General features: G+C 34.7%; 1 protein-coding gene and 1 non-coding gene across 6 annotated transcripts in view; both read left to right on the top strand.

Annotated features, from left to right (window-relative positions):
- The window catches only part of SNX13 (sorting nexin 13), a 161999-nt gene extending 136489 nt beyond the window's left edge, over positions 1-25510 (top strand). For 2 of the 5 annotated variants that reach the window (XM_023512416.1, XM_023512419.1), the window contains 6 exons: positions 8525-8686; positions 10547-10618; positions 17147-17292; positions 17539-17607; positions 19334-19446; positions 22044-25510. In XM_023512416.1, the coding sequence (XP_023368184.1) occupies positions 8525-8686; positions 10547-10618; positions 17147-17292; positions 17539-17607; positions 19334-19446; positions 22044-22291 (810 nt within the window). In that variant the 3' untranslated portion in view covers positions 22292-25510. The remainder of the gene's footprint in view (positions 1-8524; positions 8687-10546; positions 10619-17146; positions 17293-17538; positions 17608-19333; positions 19447-22043) is intronic. The other 3 variants (XM_003788482.3, XM_023512417.1, XM_023512418.1) reach the window with 3 other exon arrangements.
- Positions 13860-13966, top strand: LOC111724900. The gene has a single exon (XR_002773113.1). It is a non-coding gene; the product is annotated as a U6 spliceosomal RNA (small nuclear RNA).
- Positions 25511-26967: the final 1457 nt, after the last annotated feature.

Raw genomic sequence — 26967 nt, 5'->3', positions numbered from 1 at the left:
ATTTAATTTTACTTTTTCTTTTCTTCTGGGTTTGGGGTTAGACTGTTCTTCTTTTTCCATTTCCATAGGATGGTTCATGAGTTTGTTGATGTGCTCTCTTTCTGTTTTTTGAAAGTAGCCATGTAATGCAATCAATTTCCCTCTTAAGACTGCTTTTGCTGTATCTCGGAGGTTTTTGTAACTTGTGTCTTCACTGTTACTTTGTTTGAGGAATTTAATGAGTTCCTTTTTTTTTTTTGGAGACGGAATCTCTCTATGTCTCCTTGAGTAGAGTGCTATGACTTCACAGCTCACAGCAACCTCTAACTCTTGGGCTTAAGCAATTGTCTTGCCTCAGTCTCCCAAGTAGCTGGGACTACAGGTGCCCGCCACAATACCTGGCTTTTTATATTTGTTGCAGTTGTCATTGTCATTTAGCTGCCCTGGGCCGGGTTAAAACTGACCAGCTTCAGTGTATGTGGCTGGCACCATAACCACTGTTCTACAGACACTGAGACGATTTCCTTTTTTATCTCTACCCAAACCGAACTGTCATTTAGGTGGTCAGTTTTGGAGTACATACTATGAGCTGATAAGAAAAACCTACATTTCTTATCTTCGGCTTGGTGTATTCTGTGTAAGTCTATTCTGTTTTTTCTAGGGTCACATTTAAGTCCTTTTTATCTTTGTGTAATTTCTATTTATAGGATCTGTTCAGTTCTATAGGAGGGGTTTTAAGGTCCCTGACTGTTATAGTCTAACGGAATATCATATTGCTCAGACTCATCAAGGTCTATTTCATAAATCTGGGAGCATTTAAGTTGGGTGCATAAATATTTAAAATTGAAATGTCTTCTTGTTGTATTGTCCCTCAGACCACTATAAAGTGTTCATCTTTGTCTTTCTTTAATTGCTTCAAATTTGCTTGTATCTGAAAATAAGATTGCAACCCCTTCTTTTATCCGATTTTTGTTTGCTTGAAATACTGTTTTCTATTCCTTAATTCCAAATCTGATTTGTCCTTCAAGGGTAGATGTGTCTCCTGAAGACAATGTATGGATGCCTTTTGCTTTTTTATCCAATTACCCAGCCTCTGGCTTTTCAGTGTTGAATTCAGTCCATTGAAATTTATTGAGAGAATTGATAAATGTGATTGAGTTCTATTTATCTTATTCTGTGAAAGTTCATCGTGTAGTTTTATCCTTTGTGCCATTGTGGAAGCTAAGTTTTGACCTTTACTTTCTGGGTGTTTGCTTTGCTGGTGGTCCATTGTGGTTGTCAGTGTTTAGAATAGGTCTAAATATTTCCTATAGAGCTCGTCTTGTGGCAGATTCCCTCAGTGCTTGTATATCTGCAACAGATTTGATTTCTCCATCAATTTTGAAGCTTAGTTTAGCAGAATAAAGAATAAAGAATTCTGGGCTGAAAATTGTTTTAATATTGTTGTGAAGGTAGATGACTATGTTCTTGTGGCTTGGAAAGTCTCAGTTGAAAAGTCTACTGTCATCCTAATTGCTCTGTCTCTGTAGGTCAGTTGGCACTTACTTCTGGCTGCTTGAAGAATTTTTTCATTCATCTTGACTTTTGATAGGTTCATTACAATGTGTCTTGGAGAGGCTTTGTTTGAGTTGAGATGACCCAGGGTTTGATACCCATCTGAAAGGAGTGCATTAGGGTCTTTTATAAAACTAGGGAAGTTTTCATTTATGATAGTCTCCAGTAAGCCTTCCATTTCTTTGGGACAATTGTCTTCCTCCTCTGGAATCCCTATTATTCATATGTTTGAATGCTTCATGTAGTCTCTTAGTTCTCTAAGTGCCTATTCTGCTTTCTGTTTTTTCTTTTCTGCCTCTTTAACTACCTGAGGGAATTTGCCACAAGATGAGCTCTATAGGAAATATTAAGACCTATTCTCAACACTGACCACCACAATGGACCACCAGCAAAGTAACACCCAGAAAGAAAAGCTCAAAACTTAGCTTCCACAATGGCACAAGGATAAAACTACACGATTAACTTTCACAGAATAAGATAAATAGAACTCAATCACACTTATCAATTCTCTCAATAAATTTCAATGGACTGAATTCACAGGCTGGGTAATTGGATAAAAAAGCAAAAGGCATCCATAAGGGTTAACTCAAAAACTTTATCATGTAGCTCTGAGGTTCTTTCTTCTCCATAGTCTAACCTATGTTTGTTACTTTCTATTGCATCTTTACATCCCTGATTGTCTCCATTTCCTTAATATTCTTTCTGTATTCTACATATATCTCGTTTGACTTTTGATTCTGTCTTTCCTTTTCCTCATCCATTCCTTTTATTGTCTTTATCATTTATATTTTAAATTCTTTTTCTGTCAAGTCCATTAATTCTTTATAGGTGCAATCTTCTATAGTCACTCTCTCCTGGTACCTTGTTCCGGGGAGTTCCTCTGTTTTGGTTTTTCATGTTGCCTGACTTTTTCTTCTGGTTCCTCGTCATGTGTTCTTTCTTCTTGTTCACCTCTTTTTCCTCCTTTTTTCTCCTCACTGCCTCCTTTGTTTTAAACATAAGTCCTTGCTCTTGATGACAGTATGTTGCAATATATCGCCAGGGCACCAGTTGGCACTGTGTTTTTTTAGGAGACAGAGCACAGCCAGTAAATTCCATGGTACTAATTCCAACCTTAGTTGCCCTTCGTGATTGCCTGATTGTTTTCTCAGCATTCAGAAAATTCTCAGCATTTTCCCTTGCTTGGTTAGGATCTTAAAGCTCACAAGAATTATTCTGGGGCAGGTCACACAGTGCCCCTGACTCTAGTTCCTGTGGGGCGTGGGAGTCCTTCAGCCTGTCCCAAAAGTGGAGTTTTGATCCTGGCAGGCAGCATTAAGACTCTGTGCCTTAGGCCCCTGCTAAGACCTCATGAGCTTCCCATAGGGCAGTGCTCTGGCAACTGAGACTTTCTCAGTAAGGCTGCCTCACCAGCCAACAAATGTTTCTATGGCAGATCTACTGTGGGCATTCAAATCTGGTTGCTGTATACTATTTGAGTCTGCCCACTCTTCCAGGCTGTCCACTCAACACTCAGCTTCCCTGAACAACTGAAAACTCTGGAAAGGCCGCCTCCTGTCCCAGACCTCTTTAGGCGGCCAGCTGATGCCAGCAGGTCACAATCATTTGCTTAATTAATCAGATTTCCACCTTCTGGAATATAGGCTGTATCCAGCTCACCACTTCCTCGCTGTGCTCCCTGGGTTATTTCTCTGGTTAAGGTCCCTGTGCCAGGTATGGCTGGTTCTCTCTTTTTCCCCAGTCGTTCTAGGAGAGCTCAACTGCATGATCTGTCTGGTCCACCTTCTTGCACTGTCCCCCATCTCACCCAGTTGATCTACTTTTAGTTATCTGAGGAATCTCAGTACTGTTTTCCATAAAGATTGTACTAATTTACATTCCTGCCAACAGTATATAAGCACTTCCTTTCATTGCATCTATGCCAACATCTATTATTTTTTGACATTTTTAAGAGCAAACTTGGTATCTTATTGTGGTTTTAGTTTGTATTTCCTTGATGGTTAGTCACGTTCAGCAATTTTTTCTTACATTTGTTGGCCTCTTGAATGTGTTATTTTGAAAAATTATGTCTTTTGGCACTTTTTAATGGGTTTGCTTTTTCTTGATAATTTGAGTACCTTGTAGAGTCTAAATGTTAGTTCTTTGTTGGATGTATAGTTGGAAAATATTTTCTCCCATTCTGTAGGTTGTCTGTTTACTTTGTTGATTATATTTTTCCTGTGCAGAAGCTTTCTAGTTTAAATACTATGTATTTTTTGTTTTTGTTGTATTTGCTTTTGAGGGTTTAGTCAAAAATTCTTTGCCTAGGCCAAAGTTAAAAATACTTTTTTCTCACCTTCCCTCTAGAATTTTTATGGGTTTAAGTTTTATATTACATTAATCCACCTCAATTTAGTTTTTGCATGTGGAGAGAGATAGGAATCCGGTTTCTTTCTTTTGCATGTGGCTATCCAATTTTCTCAGCACCATTTATTGAATATGGCATCCTTTCCCCAGTGTTATGTTTTGCCTGCCATGTTAAAGATCACTTGCTTGTTGATATATGGTCATATTTTTGGCTTTTCTTTTCTATTTCATTGATTTTATGTATCTGCTTTTATACCAATACCATACTGTTTTCATTACTGTAGCCATGTATAAATTGAAGTCAGGTGATGTAATGGTCCAGATTTGTTCTATTTGTTTTGCTTTGGCTATTTGGGCTCTTTTTTGATTTTATATGAAATTTAGGATTGTTTTTCTAATTTTGTTTAAAAGGACATTGATATTTGATCTTAATTGCATTGAATCTATAAATTACTATGGGTAGTTAAGGACGTTTTTACAATATTGGTTCTTCAATCCATGAGCACGGGGTGTTTTTCCATTTCTTTGTCTTCTGTGATATCTTTCATCAGTGCTTTGTAGTTCTCCTATTAGAGTTCTTTCACCTCGTTGGGTAAATATATTTCTAGTTATTTTAATTTTTTGCAGCTATCGTAGATGGTATTGTGTTCTTGATTTGATTCTCTTCTTTGCTATTGTTAGTTTATAGAAATTCTGCTTATTTGTATGTTGATTATGTACCATGAGATTTTATTGAGTTTATGTGTCAATTGTAGGAGTCTTTAAAGTTTTCTAGATATAAGTTTTATATTATCAGCAAATAGAGATAATTTGATCTTCTCTCTCCTGATTTGGATGCTCTTTATTTCTTCTCTTGCCTGCTCACTCTGGCTAAGACTTTGACTGCTATGTTTGGAGTAGTGAAAGTGGATATGCTTTTTTTGTTCTAGTTCTAGTTTTTTGAAGTTTTTTTGGATTTGGTTTGCTTGTGTTTTGTTGAGGTTTTTATGTCTATGTTCATCAGGGAAATTGTTCTGTAGTTTTCTTTTTATGTTGCATCCTTTCCTGGTTTTGTTACTAAGATGTTAGTGGCTCAATCTTCTGGAACAGTTTTGGTAGAATTAGTACCAGTTCTTCTTATAGGTCTGGTAGAATTTGGTTGAGAATCTCTCTAGTCTTGGGCTTTTTGGGAAGGAGGATGATGGTAGACTATTACTGATTTAATCTTTTAATTCATTATTGGTCTTTTAATTGGTCTTTTAATTCATTATTGTTCAGGATTTCTGTTTCTTCCTAATTCAAACTTGGGAGATTGTACATTTCCGAAAATTTGGAAATTGAAATTCCAAATTTCAAATTTGGAATTTCAAAATTTGAAATTTCTGATTTTCTAGTTTGTGTGCAGAGAGATATTCATGATAATCTCAGATTATTTTTTATATTTCTATACAAAAATAAAATCAGTTGTAATGTCTTTTTTCTCATTTCTGAGCTTATTTTAATCCTTTCTCTTGATTAATCTTAGCTAGTGATTTGTCAGTTTTGCTGATCATTTCAAACAACTAACTTTTCATTTCATTGATCCTTTGTATTTTATTGGTTTCTGTTTTATTTATTCTGCTCTGATATTTGTTGTTTCTTGTCTTTTGCTTGCTTTGAGTTTGTTTTGCTCTTGTTTTTACAGTTCCTTGAAGTGTGATATTAGGATGTTACTTTGTGATCTGTCTTTTTGATGTAGGCAGTTAGTGTTAAAAACTTTCCTCTTGGCACTGCTGTTACTGTATCCATAGATTTTGGTACTTTGTGTTATTATTACCATTTAGTTAAGAAGTTTTTTGATTTCCATTTTGATTTCATTGTTGACCAAAAGATCATTCAGCAGCAAGTTGTTTAATTTCCATGTATTTATACAATTTTTAGAGTTTCTCTTGGGATTGGTTTCAATTTTGTTTGAAACTAGTGGTTTTAGAAGATACACTGTATGGGTTTTTTTGTTTGTTTGTTTGTTTTTTGAGACAGAGTCTTACTAGATTGTCCTCGGTAGAGTGCCATGGCATTACAGCTCACAGCAACCTCAAACTCTTGGGCTTAAGCGATTCCCTTGCCTCAGCTTCCCAAGCACTATAGGTGCCCACAACAAAGCCCAGCTATTTTTATGTTGGCCATTGTTATTGTTGGTTAGCTGCCCCAGGCCAGGTTCAAACCTGCCAGCCTAGGTGTATGTGCTATGTTCTCTACCCACTGAGCTACAGGTGCTTCCTATCAGTAGCTATTTGGAGCTTGAGAAATAATACATGTACTATATAACACATTAATTTGATCACTCAGTTTGTCCGAGCTTTGTAAAATCTGTGGTATAATTCCTAGAAAGACTGACAAGCAGCCTGTCTCTATACTCACAGTATCCTTCTACCCAGTTTTGTATGATGATGTGAAGGTATTTTAAGCTGTAGTTATAGATCAACATCTAAGCTGCAAATTCCGCTGTGTGTGTTGTTACAAATACAAATCACTGGGGGTGGTAATTGAATAAACAGAGTATATATGTAAGTCAGACTAAGTGTGTATGGTATTGGCAATGCATAGTATACTCCTGTGCCTGGTAATTTAAAAGTTTAGGTATTTTTTCTTCTAAAAATCTACATTAAGACAAATTCTATTTTTGGAAATTTTATCATACAAAGATAAACTCTGCCTTTATGCTTATAAAATTCTACTTTCTTCAGAGTTAGGCATCAGAGTCATCTGTGGTGATTATTTTATCCTGTGCTCATTCCAGTACCCTTTAAACACAGATGCTTGGGCTTTACTCCCAGAAATTGGAAAAAATAAAATTAATTTTATAGGTCTGTAGATTGACTATTTTTAATTGTAAAGGAATTCATTTTGTATATTTAGGATCTCTTATCTTATAAAACTATTAATGCTAGTTTAAACTCACACCTATACAGATAGCATGTGAGATAGTGTTCATTTAACCAACTTCTAAATCATATATTAGCTGAGCTCAAGCTTCTGTTAAGTGTAAGATGTATAAAATTCTAAAATATTTTTGAGGATATTCTAACAATTTTTAACTCAGATTGTGGATTAAAGTGAAATTCATGTCTTTTATGTTTTTGAAATTCTGTGTCTTCTCTGAAAGTTATAACTTATTAGAACGGTGGCAGTTTACCCTCACGCTGCACATTTTAAATGTTACATTATCATGCAGTCTCTAGAATTCTGTATGTGTTATGTTCCCATAAATTAGCTTATTTATAATGTTATTACAGTGAAAAGACACACACATCCACACACAGTGTTAGAAATAATGTCTCAGTTGATTTGAATAAGCTGTTCTGGTTGACCCAAAGCTATGATATGTAGAATCAGAATTACACATTTGTGTGACCATGAAGAATTATCACAAGAATCAGCCACTCTTGAAATTATCTTCATCTCATCTTTTTATCTTTGAGTCTCTCTTTACCTGTGGCAGTGTTGTCAAATCATATTGATCTTGGTTTCTGTCCTTTGGTTCTACTCTGAGTTGTCCTCTGGTAATATCCTAATGTTGGCCATTCCATCACACCTCTCTACAGTACTAATTACAGTGAAGGAGTTTTGTCATCTTTTTGTCATCTATTTAACATTGTGCTATGTTCCCTAAGCAGTGAAGTTCAGTTTTGTTGTTATTATTTTGTTTTGTTTTGGTTTTTTCTGCATAGAATATAATTTGTTTTCATTGGTAGCTTTTATATGAGATTCAACACTTTCTGGAAAATAGTCTTCTAATTTTGTATGACTTTGGGGATTTTGTCCTTTTCTTTATTTTGTTTCTGTTAAAACTCTCAGTTTCATGTGCAGCTACTTTGGTTTCCTAGGATGTCTCTCTTAATTGATATTATTTGACTTTTATACAGTCAAAGATCAACTTTGCGTCTTATTCCCCTGAAGATTTTTATTCCTCTTTATATCTCTAGTCATATTTTCTTCTATAGTTTTTGTATTCTGCCTCACTAAAGTATGATTTATATGTCTGATTTACAACTTATCTTTTTCTTCTTTGTAATGGACTCCAAGTTTCCTCAATACATTTTAGTTGAGCATATAATGTAGTCTATAAAGCATTTTCTAAAGACATTCTAGACACTGACTCGTTATTTCAGCTTTCTGTTGTTTATTTTACCTGCTTGTTTTCAGTATCTAAACAAAATATCTGATTATTGCCTTGAATTGTGGCAGAAGTGTGTGGTGACTAATTCTACTTATATCAATTTCTGTTTTGGAAAAAAAAATTTTTTTGTTTTTGGCTGGGGCTGGGTTTGAACCCGCCACCTCTGGCATATAGGGCTGGCGCCCTACCCTTTTAAGCCACAGGCACTGCCCTGGAAAAATTTTTTATTCAGATTTTTTTCAATAAGAAGGCAGCCTAGGCTTATATTCATTTTACAAGCAATGAGCTCATCAGTCAAACTTTTAAATCATCTATGTGAATGTGAAAATATATTCTTAAGGTGCAATAAAGACAATATTTCTTTATTTTCAAAATGGAATGACATATAATATAGACCAGAAAATTATTGTATCTTTTGGATGTTGCACTCTGTATTTTCTCAGGTTTCTCATTTGAATAACAAATCTGATACAATGAAGTCATGGTATAATATTTTTTTCCCTTTAGATGGACACTTTTGTAAATCCACTTCGCAATTCTATGAGGAATGTTTCAAATGCAGTTAAATCCCTGCCTGATAGCTTGGCAGAGGGAATGACTAAAATGTCAGACAACATGGGGAAAATGTCAGAAAGATTAGGTCAAGACATAAAGCAATCATTTTTCAAGGTAAAAAGACATTTTCTGTAATTTCTAAAAGCAATCTATTTTTATGTCAACTAAGATGTATTTAGCTCTTGACTAGATTTGCTTTATTTCCTTAACCTTGTTTCTCTCCCAAAGTCCACTAAACACATAGAAAATGAACAGAATAAATGCTTATCAGAAACAGATACTGTAAAATCCAGTCTTGTCAGTCTTTGCTATGATACATTTTTAGAATTCATTTCAAGCAAATATTTTAAGTTACTAATGTTAACATTCTTTTTGTACTGTTTTATTCCATTGTGTGTTTTTTTAATCCTAAAATGCTATTAAATTCAGTAGCAAACACCTAAGTGGTTTGTTCAAGTGAGTTATACTAATATTTACTCAGAAAATATGAAGTATTATATAACTCCTGATTCACATGATGGAGTGAATATTACCAGATAAAAGAAAAGGTCTTTCACTGCTGTCAGTCTCTGGGATCATACATTACTGGGTGTTTACCTCTAAGTAGCATAGAAGGGTTTCCCAGGAAGCTTTTGTCCGTATATTAGCTGATAAAAGTATTAAACCATGTAGTTTGTTGCATTCCTAATTTACATTTTAGAAATCATTTTGAGGCTGGGCATGGTGGCTTCTATCTGTAATACTAACACTTTGGGAGGCCAAGGAGGGAGGATTGCTTGAGCCCAGAAGTTCTAGACCAGCTTGGGCAACATAGCAAAACTCTGTCTCTGCATAAACAAGCAAAAATTATTTTGACAGAGTTATTTAAAGTTACAATCAAGCAGTAAAAGAAAACTCTGAACTATTAGAATTTCCTATTTGATTATGTTTGAATGAAAGGAAAATATATATAAACTTAGATAGGTTACCTATAATTTAAGAGATCACTGTGAGTAAGTCAATGCTATTCTAATTGTGATGAAGTGTTCTAACATTGAAATGAGAATTTTTCAGCATCACTGCTGCTGCTAATTTCTCCTATGACTTTCTACAAAAATCACTGAACTTTTCCAGGTTTCCTTGTCCACACCAATAATATGAGGGGGTTAAAGTAGGTTATCTTTATGGTTCTTCCAGTGTTTACAAATGATTTTCAGCTAACACTGGACTTTTCTGCTCTTCTCTCCACATCACGTATCAGGCAATTGGTTAATTCCTTAAACCTATTATCATACTATCAAATGCTTTTTATGGTAAAAGAAAGAAAATTAGAGTTCTGTTCCCTGACCCTGCTTCTAATTATAATCATGTATCACTTAACAACAGTGATAGATAGGTTTTAAGAAATGTGTCCTTAGGCAATTTAGTCATCATATGAACATTATAGAGTATACTTGAACAAACCCGGAGATTTAGCCTACTGTAGGTAAACACATAGCTGGTATGGTATGGCCTCTTGCTCCCAGAACTCTACATAGCATTTTACTGTTCTGGACACTGTAGGCATTATAACACAGTGCTAAGAATTTATATATTTAAACCTACCTAAACATAGAAAAGGTATAATCAAATTATGATATGATCTTACTTGTTGACCAAAACATCATTATATGGGTGTGTGCCTATTTGGTCTTCAGGTCATTATCCTTAGAGTTAAATTCTTCTCAAAAGTATGCAAAAGTGTGGGAGCTTTAAATTATCTCCCAACTCAAAAGTCAGTCCTTTTTATAAAGGAAAAAACCTTTTGGCAATGAAGTAATAACCCTTTTATAATTGCTCTCAAATTTTAGATTGTTAAACGTGCTCATATATTGTACCAACAATCAAATCAAAGGCTGATATTCATTTCAGTTTATCATTATGTTGTGTTCTTCCACTGTGTGCTTTAGTATGTTGACATTGTGGGTTTTTTTTTTCTTTTTTTTTTCTTTTTAGGTGCCTCCTTTAATTCCGAAGACTGATTCAGATCCTGAACATTATCGAGTTTCAGCTCAACTTGATGATAATGTGAGTTAATTTCATTCTTGGTAATATTCAGTTGTAATTTAAATCATAATTGGCAAATCTCTAACTTTTTAATGAAGTAGAATATGTATATGTATTATTATTGTGCACAAACTGTGTGAAGCTTGACGAATTCTTACAACTAAACATACCTGTGTAGTCAGCACTCTGATCAAAAAACAGCACATTACCTGTACTCCAGAAAGCCCCTCATGTTCTCTTCATCTTCCTTTATCCCCACCAAGGATAATTTCCACCCTGTGTTATACATTCCATAAATGAAAGATATGTACACCTTTAAGGCTGGCTTTTTTTGCTCAGCATTGTGACATTTTTCTATCTTGTGTGATTATAGTTTTTTCATTCTTGTGACTTCATAGTATTCCATTTTGTAAATATAGCAGAATTTATTTGTTGCGCACATATTATGAATAGTGCTTCTGTGAACATTCTAGTGCATGTTTTATGAAAAAAAAAAGTACCATTGATAAGTACCATTGATTCTGTACCTGGGATGAAATTATTATCATAGGATGTGCTTAAGTTCAGTTTTAGTAGCTGCTGCTGTTGCCAAGCAGCTTTTCAAACTATGCCTTACAATGCCACCTGGTACAGAAAAGTTCCAATATTCTACATCCTGCCAGTACTCAATACTTTGTATCTTTAATTTTAATCATTCTACTTGTAATGCAGATGTTTCATGTGGATTCACATCTCTCTGATGACTATTGAAATGTCGAATGCTTTTTCTTGTATCTATCAGCCATGTGAAGGTCTTTTTTGTTTGTTTCTTTTGAGACAGAGTCTCAGTTTGTCATCTTTGGCAGAGTGCCCTGACATCATAGCTCACAGCAACCTCAAACTCTTGGGTTCAAGTGATCCTTTCAGATCAGCCTCCCAGATAGCGGGGACTAGAGATGCCCACCACAATGCCCAACTATTTTTAGAGACAGGGGCCCACTCTTGCTGGAAGCTCAGTCCACCTGCCTTGGCCTCCCAGAGTGCTATGATTATAGGCATGAGCCACTGTACCTGGACAAGGATGTCTTGTGTGTCCTTCTGAATCTTTCGCTTGGTTATCTGTTGGCTTGACTGTCTATTTGATTAGTAGGAGTAGTTTATGTAATCTGAATATGAAATATTTTGTCTTGTTTGTTTGTATTATATATACCCTTGTCAGGTATATGACATGCAAATTTTATTCTCTGTTGCTTTTTGGTATTATATATGTTGTCTGTGTACCACAAGATCACAAAGATATCCTGTGACTTTCTTGAAAAACCTTTTTTTTGAAACTAAACAAAGATACAAAGGACTTAAATGTGACCCTAGAACAAATGGATTAATAGACATATACAGAACATACCATCCCAAAGCTAAGCTGGGAAATACGCATTTTTTTTTCTCTCTCTCTCTCTTTTTTTGAGACAGAGTCTCAAGCTGTTTGCCCTGGATAGAGTGCCATGGCACCACAGCTCACAGCAACCTCCAACTGTTGGGCTTAAGTGATTTTCTTGCCTTAGCCTCCCAAGTAGCTGGGACTGCAGGTGCCCACCATAATGCCAGGCTATTTTTTGGTTGCAGTTGTCATTGTTGCTTAGCAGGCCCAGGCTGTGTTCGAACCCATCACCCTAGGTATATGTGGTCAGCACCCTGCTGGCTGAGCTACGGGCACCACCAGTATACATTTTTCTCATCAGTCCATAGAACATACTCCAAAACCAACCACAAATCCAACCTCAACAAAATTAAAAGAATAGAAATCATACCTGGTATCTTCTCAGACCACGAGGCAATAAAGGTGGAACTCAACTCCAACAAAATCATTCATCCCCCCATAAAAACTTGGAAATTAAATAATCTTATGCTGAGTAATAGTTTGGTTCGGGAAGAGATAAAAGAAGAAATCATTAAATTCCTCAAACAAAGTAACAGTGAAGACACAAGTTACAAAAACCTCCGAGATACAGCAAAAGCAGTCTTAAGAGGGAAATTGATTGCATTACATGGCTACTTTCAAAAAACAGAAAGAGAGCACATCAACAAACTCATGAACCATCCTATGGAAATGGAAAAAGAAGAACAGTCTAACCCCAAACCCAGAAGAAAAGAAAAAGTAAAATTAAATTAGAGATTAATGACATTGAAAACAAGAGAATCATTCAGAAAATCAATAAAAGAAAAAATTTTTCAAAAATAATAAATAAAATCGATAAACCTTTGGCCAGATTAACTAGAAACAGAAAAGTAAATCTGTAACAACCTTAATCAGAAACGATAAGAGAAAATAACAGATGCCACAGATATACAAGAGATCATCTCTGAGTACTGCAAGAAACTCTTTGCCCAGAAATTCACAATGTGTAAGAAATGGATCAATACCTAGAATCACAGCCTCTCCCTAGACTTCATCAGGAAGAAACAAATCTCTTGAGCAGATCGATTTCAAGAACTGAGATTGAAGAAACAATAAAAAATCTCCCAACAACAAAAAAAAAGCCCTGGTCCAGATGGCTTCACACCAGAACTCTATCAAACCTTCAAAGAAGAGCTTATACCCATATTGCAGAATTTATTCCAAGAAACTGAGAAGGAAGGAATTTTCCCAAACTCGTTCTATGAAGCAAACATCACCCTGATACCAAAACCAGGAAAAGACCCAAATAAAAAGAATTTCAGACCAATTTCACTACTGAATAGAGGTGCAATAAAATCCTAGCCAGCAGATTACAGCTACACATTAAAAAAATCATTCATCACGATCAAGTAGGTTTCATCCCAGGGATGCAAGGTTGGTTTAACATATGCAAGTCTATAAATGTGATTCACCACATCAACCAAAGCAAAAACAAAGGCCATATGATCCTCTCAATAGATGTAGAAAATGCATTCAATAAAATTCAATATCCTTTTCTAATTAGAACACTTAAGAATACAGGCATAGGTGGCATATTTCTTAATCTGATTGAAGCCATCTATGACAAACCCACAGCTAATATACTGAATGGAGTGAAACTGAAAGCTTTTCCACTTAGACCTGGAAACAGACAAGGTTATCCTGTATTGCCACTACTATTCAACCTGGTGCTGGAAGTTCTAGTTAACACAGTCCAGCAAGAGAAGGAAATAAAGGGCATCCATTAAATAGGGGGCAGAGGAGGTCAAACGATAGGATCTTATACTTAGAGAACTCCAAAGACACAACAAGAAGACTCCTGGAAGTGATCAAAAAATACAGCAGTATGTGCTTGCTTTGGCAGCACATATACTAAAATTGGAGTGATACTGAGAAGATTAGCACGGCCCCTGTGCAAAGATGAAGCACAAATTTGTGAAGTGTTCCACATTTAAAAAAAACAAAACAATACAGCAATGTCTCAGGATATAAAATCAATGTCCACAAATCAGTAGCCTTTGTATATGCCAGTAACAGCCAAGATGAGAAGCTAATCAAGGACATAATTCCCTTTGCAGTAGCTTAAGGAAAAAAAAAAAAAAGAAATACCTGGGAACATACCTAACAAGAGAAAGCCCTCTACAGAGAAAATTATGAAACCATAAGAAAAAATTGCAAGAGTTAATTAACAAATGCAAGAACATGCTCATGGCTGGGAAGAATCAACATTGTCAAAATGTCTATATTTCCCAAAGCAATCTACAGATTCTGTGCAATCCCAACACCATCATCATACTTTAAAGACTTGGAAAAAAATAAGTCTTCTTTCTGTATGGAACTCGAAAAAGAAAAAGCCATATAGTCAAGGCAATTCTTAATACTAAAAACAATTCTGGCTGGGGGGGGTAATCACCCTACCAGACTTTCGGCTATACTATAAGGCCATAGTGTTCAAAACAGCATGATATTGGCACAAAAATAGAGACACTGACATTTGGAACTGAACAGAAAACCCTAAGATGAAACTAACCTCTTATAGCCACCTGCTATTTGATAAATCAAACAAGAACATACACTGGGGAAAAGACTCCCTATTCAATAAATGGTGCTGGGAGAACTGGATAACCACACGTGAAAGACTGAAACCAGACCCGCACCTCTCACCACTCACAAAAATTGATTCAAGATGGATAAAAGATTTAAATCTAAGGCATGGAACAATAAAAATCCTCAAAGAAAGTGTGGGGAAAACACTTGAAGATACTGGCCTGGGGAAAGATTTTATGAAGAAGACTTCCGTGGCAATCGCAACAACAACAAAGTGAAACAAATGGGACTTAATTAAACTGCAAAGCTTCTGTCCAGCTAAGGAAACAACAACCAAAGCAAACAGACAACCTTCAGAATGGGAAAAGATATTTGCATATTATGAATCAGACAAAAGCTTGGTAACTGGGATCTACGGAAAACTCAGTCAACAAAAAAAGACCCAATAATCCCATATATCACTGGGCAAGAAACATGAATATGAATCGAACCTTCTCTAAAGAAGACAGACGAATGGCTGACGAACATGAGAAAATGTTCATCGTCCCTAATTACCAGAGAATTACAAATCGAAACTACCCTCGGTTATCACCTGACCCCAGTGAGCATGGCCCAAATCACAAACTTTCAAAGATGCAGCTGCTGGCATGGATGTAGAGAAGGGAACACTTGCAAAGTAATACGAGCCTTTTGGAAGGAACTATGGAGAATCCTCAAAGAACTCAACTCAGACCTCCCATTTGATCTTGCAATCCCATTAATAGGCATCTGTGCAGAAGTACAAAGATCCTTTTATCATAAGGACATTTGCATTAGGCTGTTTATTGAAGCTCAATTTACAATCACCAAAATGTGGGAACAGCCTACATGCCGTCCAACCCAGGAATGGATCAACAAGCTGTGGATGGAGACTTTACATCGATTGTATTAACCTGAATGGAAGTGCAATACATTCGTCTTAGTAAAGCATCACAAGAATGGAGAAGCAAGAATCCAATATACTAAATTCTGATATGAAGGCCATAGATGAGCTAATACAAGGGGGGTGGGTATGGAAATAAGCAAGTGGGGAGAGGGGAGGTGGGAGGGGCATGAGGGTCAAAGTGTATGGCACACCTCTTGGGGTCAGGACACAATTATAAGAGCAACATTATCTAACAAATGCTGAATCATTCTAGTCTAATTCTTTGTACCCTCAATGAACCCCAAACAATAAAATAATAATAAAATAAAATAAATTTAATAAAGAACATTTGAAGAAAAAGAAAAACCTTTCTTGTTTACCATGTTAATATTTACATTTGCAATTTATCTGGATTTTATATGTGTAATGAAGTAGCAATCTAGTTGATGTACTGAAAAGGCTGTCTTTTCTCCAGTCCTGTTTCTTACCTATCATAATTCAGGTTATCATGTATGTTTAGGTCTGTTTGGGGGCTCTGTCTTTTGTTGTATGAAGCAGGTTAGATTTACTTTAAAGTTGTAATATCTCCTTTCAGTTTCTGATTGAATTTGTTTATAATGAACTGTCTTAAACAGAAATAATGCTTTGCTCTCTCAAAATTATTTTAGAATGTTTTATTGAATATTGATGGTTTAATAGCCATAACACCATGGCATGTGGTTTTTACATTTTAACTGTTTTAGAATTGCCATGCTCAGAGAATAGAGCAGTGTTTATCCTGCCTCACTAATAAAATTGGTCTCCCTCTCCCCCCTGGTTTGGTTAAGCTATACATTTTCAGTTGCAAAGTGGAGGAGTTCTAAGAAAATGTTTACAACGTGACATTAAAAAAAAAATTAACTTCTGCTTTTTCCTCAATATTAAATTACAATATTAATGAGGAAGTAATTGGAAAGATTTTGAAATAATTATAAAATTACTTGCCATTGTATCTTTAATCTGTACCTATTTTTTGCTTTATACCTTTTTTTTCTATCAAAGCATTCTGGTTCTCTTTCTTTACTTTTTACCTCATTGATTGAATACTTCCATAATAAAAGTATACTAATTTTTGGTTGTTATAAGCTAAAAGAAAATTCTAGTGGTTTAGTGAAATGTGCCTGTTGTAATGTTAATTTAGTTGTGTGCTGGATTGAATTTCAGGTTCTTTTTCCTGAAAACACCTAAATATATACAATTTGCTAGACAAGAAAAATACATTTTTCTGTGTAGATTGTGTTTTGTTCTTTACAGAAAGATATTGAGGATATGTTATTCTCATGAAGACTCTGCATCAGAATATAGGCAAAGAGTCTAACTTATATAAAAACTAATAGTGTCAACTAAAAATAAGAGCTAAGCCAGGTTTTTCTAAAACAATCATAAATCTAGTTTGAGAAGTATTTTAAACTATAGCCTTGAAATTTGCTCATCTTGTAGGATTGTAAAATTATATATTTTGTCAAAACGACTATTAGAAATATATTTTTCTAAATAGAATGAAATATGAAGTGGTGAAGGCAATAATAGTGTAACTTGTTCTTTAACTTGTGAAATAGTACTAAGCATTATGTAAAATCAGTGAATGTAGCCATTTCTAGTAAATAACTCAGACTTATTGTTATTTCTTTCCATATTTTGTCAGGTGGATGACAATATTCCCCTTAGAGTAATGCTGCTTCTCATGGATGAAGTATTTGACTTAAAAGAGAGAAATCAGTGGTTGCGAAGGAATATCAAAAATCTACTTCAACAACTTATTAGAGCTACATATGGTGATACTATTAATAGGTACCACTCTTTTTTTCCCCACCACTTACAGTCTGATCTTAGTATCTTAAAGCTTTTACTTTTGGAAGTAGATAGCTCAACCTTTATAAGAGAATTTCCTCTCTCAGCTACTTAAGATCATTATATAGTCTGTTGCTCTCAAAGATAATTTATTTTTATATTAAGCTGCTTACTCCATGAAAGTCTTGTTTATTTTATTCACCTTCTATATTTTGAGGTTGCTTATTTACATCTTTTTACTTTCAGAAAAATAGTTGATCATGTTGATTGGATGACTTCACCCGAACAAGTAGCTGACTCAGTGAAACGTTTCAGGTATATCTTAAGACACAGTCACTTCTTTCAGGTAGTACAGAGTTTAGCATTGTTATCATTAATTAACTTTCATTGCTTTTGTTTTTTTCCTGGTCATAAAATTGGTTGTAGTTATTAATGAGCAAAAATACTTCTAAGAATCACAATAACTATCTGTCATATTGGCCCATTGATTTTTCCTTCTTTAAAACCAGGGCAGAAAAAGTTATAAAAAAAAGTTATAAGATTTTATAAGATATTAGGCTACATTTTTTCACAGGACTATGGCTTTAAGGTAATTGAACTATTAACATAGTAATGACATGGCCATATAATAAAATAACTAATTTGGGGGATTAGTTTTATTCAGTTGTATTTGCTAACCTTGTTTTTAAATGAAAATGCTTTTGAGTATATTTCTCTGGCTTTGGGCTAATTTTTTATTAAATATATGAACCCTCAAAAGAACACAAATTAAGCAGCATTGATACTCTAACTCATATATTCATTTTACAAAAACACATTGAGTCCCTTCTCTGTGCCAGTCATTGAGGAGTGATAGATAAATTGCAGTGCCCGGAGGAAAGCACAGATAGTAAAGAAATAAACCTCTTTTCTAAATGTAAAGATAAGCAATGTGTAAAAATTCATGGCATCATGTACTTTGAAGGAAAGGAAAGGAAGAAAAAGGGAACTGTTAATATTGAACATTAATTATGTGGTTGGTACTGTGCCCAGTACTTTTTGTATGGTTTCTGCTTTTATCCTATTTTATCAGGTGGGTTTTTTGTCTCTATTGTGTTATGAGGAAACTGAAGATTAGAGTTTAGTAGTTTGCCCAAAGGCTCTTATGCTGGAACCTGGGGAATCCAGTTTCTTTAATCTGAAGCTAAATTTTTCCCCTGTGCCACATTGTTTCTAAAAGTTGCACTACTTGCCCTGGCATGTTTTATTTCAGGGTAGGTAAATGATGTTCTTCTGGAGCATTGACCCTTAACGTTAGTTGTATGTTAGAATCACCTGTAGAGCTTTCAAATTTCCTAATGCCTATATCCTGTCTCCAAAGATGCTAACTTAATCAATCAGGTGGCCAGCCTGGACTTTTTTAAAAAGCTTCCATGTGTTTCTAGTGTGCTAAGTTTAAGAATGACTGCTCTGGGGAGCCTCTCTCCCTAAGACCAAATTCCTGAATGGAAATTTAGCCATATTACACAATATCTGCCTTTGGACTAAGAATGAGGGAACAGGAATCATGCACATTGTGAAAGTCAAGAAGAATGGATTGTTACTTGTATAAAAGGACAGTTGTAATCAATCCAGCTTTATGGTGTGCCTATGAAATTTAGTTTTATGTTGGCTTTATAAAGGGAGTGGGATGGCATGACTGAGGTAGATTAGCTGTTAAGTTGTAAGGTATCCAGCTTCAAGATGTGGTGGGGTTGTGTTTGGATGAGAAGTACAATCAGCAGATGCCCAGTTTGAGCTTTGATCATCTGTATGTTCCATTTTGCTGCCTTTGTTGGTGTTTATGAACTACTTAAGGGTAGAATTCATCTGCTACTCTTCTTGTGTATGTCCTTTTATCCTAAATTAAGCTCTTCCTTGTTGAATACCATATCTACATAAAATTTCAGAAACTTTTCTCTGTTCACATTTGTGTTTTCTGTAGAAATTTGCAATAATTTTATCAACTTGTATCATTAGAAAATGAAAATGTTTACAGAATTTATTTAATCTTCTTAAATAGAGATGCATTTTGGCCAAATGGCATTTTAGCAGAGACTGTTCCATGCAGAGATAAAGCTATTCGAATGAGAACAAGAATTGCAGGAAAGACTAAATTACTTGCAATTATGCCAGGTGAGTGAGCATGTTTGGTTAAAAATCTCATTAATTTGTAGTTCTTCTGGATTTTTGGTATTAATATGCTAGTTTAACTGTCTTTTCATTATTATAGCTACCTTTTGATAGCTTACTATATACCAAGTGCTGTGTTCTCATATACTCTTAACTAATCCTCATAACAAAACCATAGATAGCCACCATTAACATTACAGCTTTAATAGTAAGGAAACAGAAGCTCAGAGAGGGTAATCAACCTACCCAAGACTTACAGCAAGTAAGTGACAGCTGAGATTCTGACTCAACTGAGTAGTTTGGAAGTTTGTTCTTTTAACTACTTCACTCTTCAGTCTTGAAAAATTTGGGGAGTAAATAGATAAATAAAATATGTGGCAGGTGAAAGGGCTAATAGAATATGAAGCATGGGTCTTCAGAAATAATATTTGTTCTACTTAGGAGAACAGGTTCTTTCAAAGAATCCATTTACTTAGAAACAGTTGTCTGTTAATCCTTAATAAAACATATTTTTATCCTTAATTAAAACATATTCTCAAAGAAGTATAATGTCATTTTGTTGATCTAACTTTAGTTAGTTCTTTAGAATACATCTGTCTAATTAACTTAGATTTACTTTGACTTGTCCGTCTTCTCTCAGTAAGAGGCTATGTGATATGAAAAGTGCTTTTGTATGGCTGGGAGGTGATGCAGTTGTAGTGTCATACAACAGCTATTTCTCTTCCTATAATTTTGTTTATATTATTATTTAAAACCATATTTTCATTATAAATTTTTAATGATCACCTTTCTTTTCTGTTTCTGTTAGTACAATTAGAAATTTGCTGCACTACTGTTGATTCTTACCTATCTACTGTTGTATGTTAGATAGTAATAAGTACTAAAGAAAAAAATATTTCGGGAAAAAGGAATAGGCAGTGTCAGGTGGGTTGGAGTGTTTGGGTGGCCAAGGAAGGCCTTGCCGAGAAGATGACAGTGGTGTACAGATCTTAAGGAAGCAAGGGTAGTTAAAAAAAGTGTGTGATTTTTATATATAATAATCATTTGCCTGTTTTTTAGTAAATTCACGTTTGCTTTAAATTATATTATACCCCCCCAATTAGTTACAGACCTTTTGGAAATTACATGTTTCTTTCCAAAGCAGCAAAATGATATTTGTGCTATGGGACCCCTGATGATGAATAATTAAAAATAATCTTCCACATTGGTCCATGGTCAGACATTTCTAGTAACGGTGTGAGGTCTATGGATAAACTCCAGACTTGCTTACCCTGAGCACCATCACAGCACCACCAAGTTTCTATTCTTCTCTCCACTTGTCTGTTAAAGGAATCCTAAAATTCTTCCAAACTGTACCATCTCCACTGCTTGATCATACCTTATCATTTTTTCTATTTATTCCTTATTTGCCAGTTGATGTTCTCTCCACCAAGGCAATCCTCCCCAGATAGTAAAGTCTGTGCCAGTTGTCACTGCCTTTCCTTGTTATCTCATCTGTCTGGAATTCTTCCCACTGTAAATATTTTCATACTTTTAGTATTTTTATGGTATAGTTACTATACCACAAGTTTTTTGAGATCTATGAACTAGTTTTTTGTGTAGGTTTTTATCTTTTTCTTTTTCTAGATCTATGAACTAGTTTTTTGTGTAGGTTTTTATCTTTTTCTTTTTCTAGATCTATGAACTAGTTTTTTGTTTGTTTGTTTGTTTTGAGACACAGCCTCAAGCTATCCCCCTGGGTAGAGTGCTGTGGCTTCACAGCTCACAGCAACCTCCAACTCCTGGGCTCTAGCGAGTCTCCTGCTTCCACCTCCCAAGTAGCTGGGACCACAGGCGCCCGCCACAACGCCCGGCTATTTTTTGGTTGCAGCCGTCAGTGTTGTTTGGCGGGTCTGGGCTGGATTCGAACCTGCCACCTTAGGTGTATGTGGCTGGCGCCTTAGCCACTTGAGCCACAGGCACCGAGCCTATGAACTAGTTTTTTGTGTAGGTTTTTATCTTAATTTTTTTTTTTTTTTTTTTGAGATCTATGAACTAGTTTTTTGTGTAATTTTTTAATCTTTTTTATTTTCTTGCTGTGTTGTAAAAAAGCCTTCTTTATAATCATGGATTAGTTTGTTGCCTTGTAGTATTTCTAACTCTTCATTAGACACAGTAAGAATATTTGTGTACTGTTTTAAAGTCTGCAGATCACTTTTTATATCTCATTAAAGCCTTATTCTTACAGCTATAAGGATCTTAGTTATTATAAATTCCCATTTAATAGCTAGGGAAACAGAGTCAGGATGGTGGGTAAGTATCAAAGGGATATTAAGGGACAAGATTATAACTGTAATTTGAGATCTCTGAGTCCAGATTTTATCTCTTTCTCCTGTGCTATCTTGTCTCCCAGTATCTATTGCATAAGTGGATGGATAGGTAGATGTATTAAGAGGTACATAAATTTTGTTTGGGTTACAACACATAGCTGAAATGTATTCACTGGATTCTTATTACTTATCGCTTAACTGTTCTACTTTACATACTTTATTATGAGCGTGGTTTAGGCCTTGTGTTTCCTTTGAGTAATGAAATACGTGTGTTTCTCCTTCTTCACTTAGATGAACTGAAGCACATTATTGGAGCTGAGACAACAAGGAAAGGTATTCTTCGGGTTTTTGAAATGTTTCAGCACAACCAGTTAAATAGGAGAATGGTTTATGTCTTCTTGGAAGGCTTTTTAGAAACCTTATTTCCACAATATAAATTCCGTGAACTTTTCAACAAACTGCATTCACGGTCAAAGCAGATGCAGAAATATAAACAGAAACTTCAAACTACTCAAGCGCCTTCTTTACAGAAAAGGTGACACTCCAGTCTGTGAAGCTGGTATTCATTTTGTCCAGGACTAATGGTATGGACAGATCTTCTGGGGCTTAACTCATGTACTGTTGTGTCCGCACCAGTCTTTTAATGTCTCAAAAATAGATTATTAATACATCCATAATCTGTGGTTCTTCTCATCCTCATCTGTAATCCAGCCACTACCAAGAGAGATTTTCATGTCTTAAATGATTTGGTGCATACTTTGCAACATCGAGAGGATACTGCCCCCATCTCAAGCAAGAATGATGTTGATCTCTTCTGTTTCAAACTACTCACCATTCTTCAGCAATGACAAAGTGCCAGAGTGTGTATGAGAACTAAGGAAAGCACAAAACAATGGTTCACAGATAAATTGGCTCATTTGTTTAATAGAGACTGCAATGTATGAATTAGAGGAATTTGTTTTGCATAATGATTTTGTAGGTCTGTGTCAGCGTTTTGATATAGTGTAGATTAGCCAGATGAATGACCTTAGGAAGTTTCAGGTCTGGGAAGAGTGACAGAATTCCCTTAAAGTATGAAATAATCTTATACCCAAATTATAGTTTTGTGACATAAAACCAAGTTGAAAATAAAACTAATCAAAAACCAGAATTTGATTGAATTTATCACTGCTATAAAACAACTTTACTTGGTTCATACGTACTTTAAGGGCTCTGTTTTGCTCTTATGGTACTTAAATTTTAAGTTTTCTTTTGGCATTCTGTGTACAAAAGGAAGCATGTGGTGGTTCTCATTTAAATTTCAAAATTATTAGTTTTATCTTTAACAGATTACTGACTAAACAGAAGGAGGTATAGTTTGTTGAAAGAACTGCCAAATACATTTTGTCCTTCTAAAAATATGGAAATTAAAAGAAAATAGTACTCTATTGAAGTTACCATATAATAATTTTAAATTGTGTGATCTAGACATGCCTTAGGTAACTGCAGAAATAGCAAATCAAAGGATTAATGAGCTTATTAGTCTTATGTAAACATACAAATTCCTGATTCTCTTACAGTGTACATATATGAAAATAAATAATGAAAATAAAACTATAATATTTTTTAAAATATGCTTTTATTTATATTTCGCATAATGTAAAATTCTACTAAATAAAGCTAGTAGGCAGAACCCCTCAATGTGTATATTTAAGTCCCTAAAACAATTTTATACCAACAAAACAGAATACCTTCTCCAGTTTTGGAGCCTCTGTATTTCCTAGTTTTCTCACTCTTCATTTTGTTCATCTTGGAAGTCTTCATATCCCTTGTATGCAGGGTTTCTGCATAGTTTTAAATACTTCCATCGGCTAAGGGTTTGGATCTGTCTGCTTTTTTTGTTTAAAAAATTTTTAACACTAAAACCTTAAAATAGTGAAGCTACTTAATCAGACCACTGAGCCAAGATTCTGGTATTAAAAGAACGTGGGTGCTTAAGATAAAGGGACAGAGTATTGGTATCCCAGTTATTTGGGAGCTTTAAGATTGGAACAAGACATTATTGTCTTGTTTTCACTAGATCTTACTTACAAAGTGAGGCCTATTAACAGAATAAAGCCTTCCTTTAAAGCTTTATAATAATAATCATATTTATTAATAATGCTGTTGTGCATACTTACAGTTTGCACATATTCAGCATGTATTGCATGTCTTCAGAATTAAATAAATGAAATCCCTTTCATTGCAACTTGCAAATGAGGACAGATCCTTAGAGGCTCTGGTGGAAGAAATAGTATTTCTTCTCAGTGTGTCTCCCTGACCAAGCCCCTTCCTGAGCCCCAGGCTTTAAAATTGAGGATGTGTGAAACATGTCTGTAGGAAGCATCACCATGACTGTAAGTGCAATGATTTTCATATCTACCCCTGCCCAGTTCAAGTATATTTTTTGACATGAATTAGAATATACAGAAGATTTCATGTAAGAACCTCGTGTATGTACATCAACCAGGGAAAGAAACGTCAGGTAAGATTGCAAATTCAAATTTTCAAAACAGAGCCCTGCCAGATAACTTGCAATCATACCAAAAATTATTTGAGTAATTTTTCTAAAGTAATTTTTGTTTAAAAGAGTTTATATTTCAAAAATAAAAATGTCACGTGGTAGTCCGTGTACACATAGTGCATCTTCTCTATGCACATCTGTGTTTTACATCAGAAAGCCATGGTCATGCTAAAATTAGAGATACTTTTTGAATGACTTGGTCAAGCTTTGTGTAAAATAATCCCTAAGTCAAGTACAGTGTACTATGTTTAATAAAGTTATTACATTTAATGCATTTATTGCATATATGAATATATACATGAAGAGGCTTTTATGTCTTCTGGTATTTGATTTTGAATGTGTTTTTAAGTCAGTGGTGCCTTTAGGCAAGAACCTTCAAAATTAATTGTTCTTTCATCTTCTGAGTTTTTCAGGTAACATGTAAACTATTTAGAAACCATCATAGTTTATTCACCTAAAAAATTGATCGTATGATTTAACTATATCACTTAGATGGGCATTTCCTGTAATTAGGGTGTTTTGAATAGTTGCTGAAAACAATTGTGCCATTGACCAATGGATGCACTTGGTTAGCCTTAATTTAAACAAACAACAAAAAAAGTTAAAACTTCCTTAAATATTCAGTTTGTCATTTTAAGTTTGTGCTGCTGGTGTTTGGAAAAAATCAAATGGTTAAGTGCTACCAGAAAGTGTACCAATTTTTTTAAGAAAATTAAGAACAATATAAATTTCACAATCTGAAATGTTAATTTTGTGCAATATTTTCATTTAATGCATGTGTATTTGAGTAATTGTAAAATAAATGAATTTTTAATGTTTTGAGATGTAGTTTAACCTGTCTTCTTAACCCAACAACTTAACATTCCGTTGTTGCTGCATCCTTTTATTTAAAGACTTGTTTTAAAAGTCTTTTTGTTACTCCTTGTAAAAATCTTTTATTAGTAGTAAATTTTGCTTATAGGAGCATGGCTCCTGTATTACAAGGGAAAAATATAAAGAGCACATTTTAGGATTATAATTGTTAAAAGATAACTTGTGCATATCATTGTACAGTTAAGTGTCAACTGTGTGCCTGACTATTCTATCAATACTTTCTTTAACAAAGAAGAAATAACGATCAGAATGTCAGTTATTTTTATTGAACTAAAAAAGATTAAAAATTTTATTTGGTTTGTGTTCTGTCCATTAGAAAATACTAATAAAGTATTAACAAACATCTTTGTTGAGTTTATTTAGTAATAGTGTTTTTGTTACTTTAAAAAATGCTTGCTGAATAGTCTTTATTTTTAGTATCCATGTGGATTTTATTTTATTTTCAGTTTAGAAATCAAGCAATGCAAGTTCAAGATTGATAGATGAGCTCTTGAATGATTACTGACTTAAACTAACTGAAGTCAGTTTTTCCTTTTATGGAGGAAATAATTTAATACCACTGTCCTAAAGGAACTTCTACTTCCCACATATAGAAAGATCTATAATAGTAATCCATTAGCAATTTTTATTTGCTCTCATTTTTGAGTCATATTTTGGCTAATATTTTAGACATAAATTCTAAAAGGTGATAGGTTTAGTACTAGCAATGTAGCTATGCCTGGTTGGTCATAATATTTGCCTTCTTGGAGTTGAATCCACAGACTTCTCAGATATCAGATGTGGTAACTGCTTCTGCACCAAGGACTGGCATACGATTTCTTAAAATGCATACTATAAAATATTGGTCCATTTAAGATGTTCCTGGGGGAAAACTTTCATGTCGTACCTTTGTATCTTATGCAGAGCTGTCTCTATACTAACCAAAATGCCAAAATAGTCCCTCACAATTTCAAATGATTGTATCAAAGGCTCTGAGAAGTCATTTAAGCAGTCTGTTTAACTTTGCTTACCTAATTTCACAAACCACAGAATCTTTTGGCAAATAGCTTCAGGATCATGTTTTCAAGGGGTACAGTTTGGAAAATCTTTAATAGGGGAGGGGAAAAAAAGGTGTGAAGCATCTTTAGTTAGTGAATATAAACCAGACAGAAAAGCTGGTAGATTGGGGACACTTTTATTTTTTTCCTACCATTCCAGTGGAAAGTTATCTTTGGAAAAAGAATACAAAACGTTAACAGCTGATTATACACAGATATTAAAGAGTGGAACTTGGGTCTGAGTACCAGAGTAATGAACTCAGTGAGGGATAATGGAGTGCATCTCATAAGAAGTGGGAAGATAACTTCCAAGGATTTTGCTGGTATGACTGAAAGAGTAGTAACCAGAAAATGCAAGGAGAGGAAAGAAATGTCATCCAGTTGAATTTATAAAATGCGTGTGCCGAACATTGACCCGTGTATGTATATACATATAATGGCAGATAACGTGTTTGAAAAGGAAAACTTGTGATAGCTGAGAACGAAAACGACAATCATCTCATATGTTTACTCATGTAGTGTATGAGTGATGTAGTAAATGTGATATTTTAAGTTGGTAAATAGGACTTTTTACATATCATTGAGAGTGGAATGAATTAATAGGACTATATGCTGGAAGTCTCCAACTCTACCTCATGGTGAGGACTCAGGATAAAGTCCTGCCCACAGCTAAGACTTAACTATAGCGAAAGAATGTATTATAGAACTCTTATATGTGAGGCAAAGTCTAGGGGAAACCAGGGTCAAGCTCCCAACTGTTCTT

Source organism: Otolemur garnettii, unplaced genomic scaffold (genome assembly GCF_000181295.1).
Source record: "Otolemur garnettii isolate 467f Iridium unplaced genomic scaffold, OtoGar3 scaffold00028, whole genome shotgun sequence".
In the NCBI taxonomy this organism is placed as follows: Eukaryota; Metazoa; Chordata; class Mammalia; order Primates; family Galagidae; genus Otolemur; species Otolemur garnettii.
This window is presented reverse-complemented; position numbering and strand designations above follow the sequence as displayed.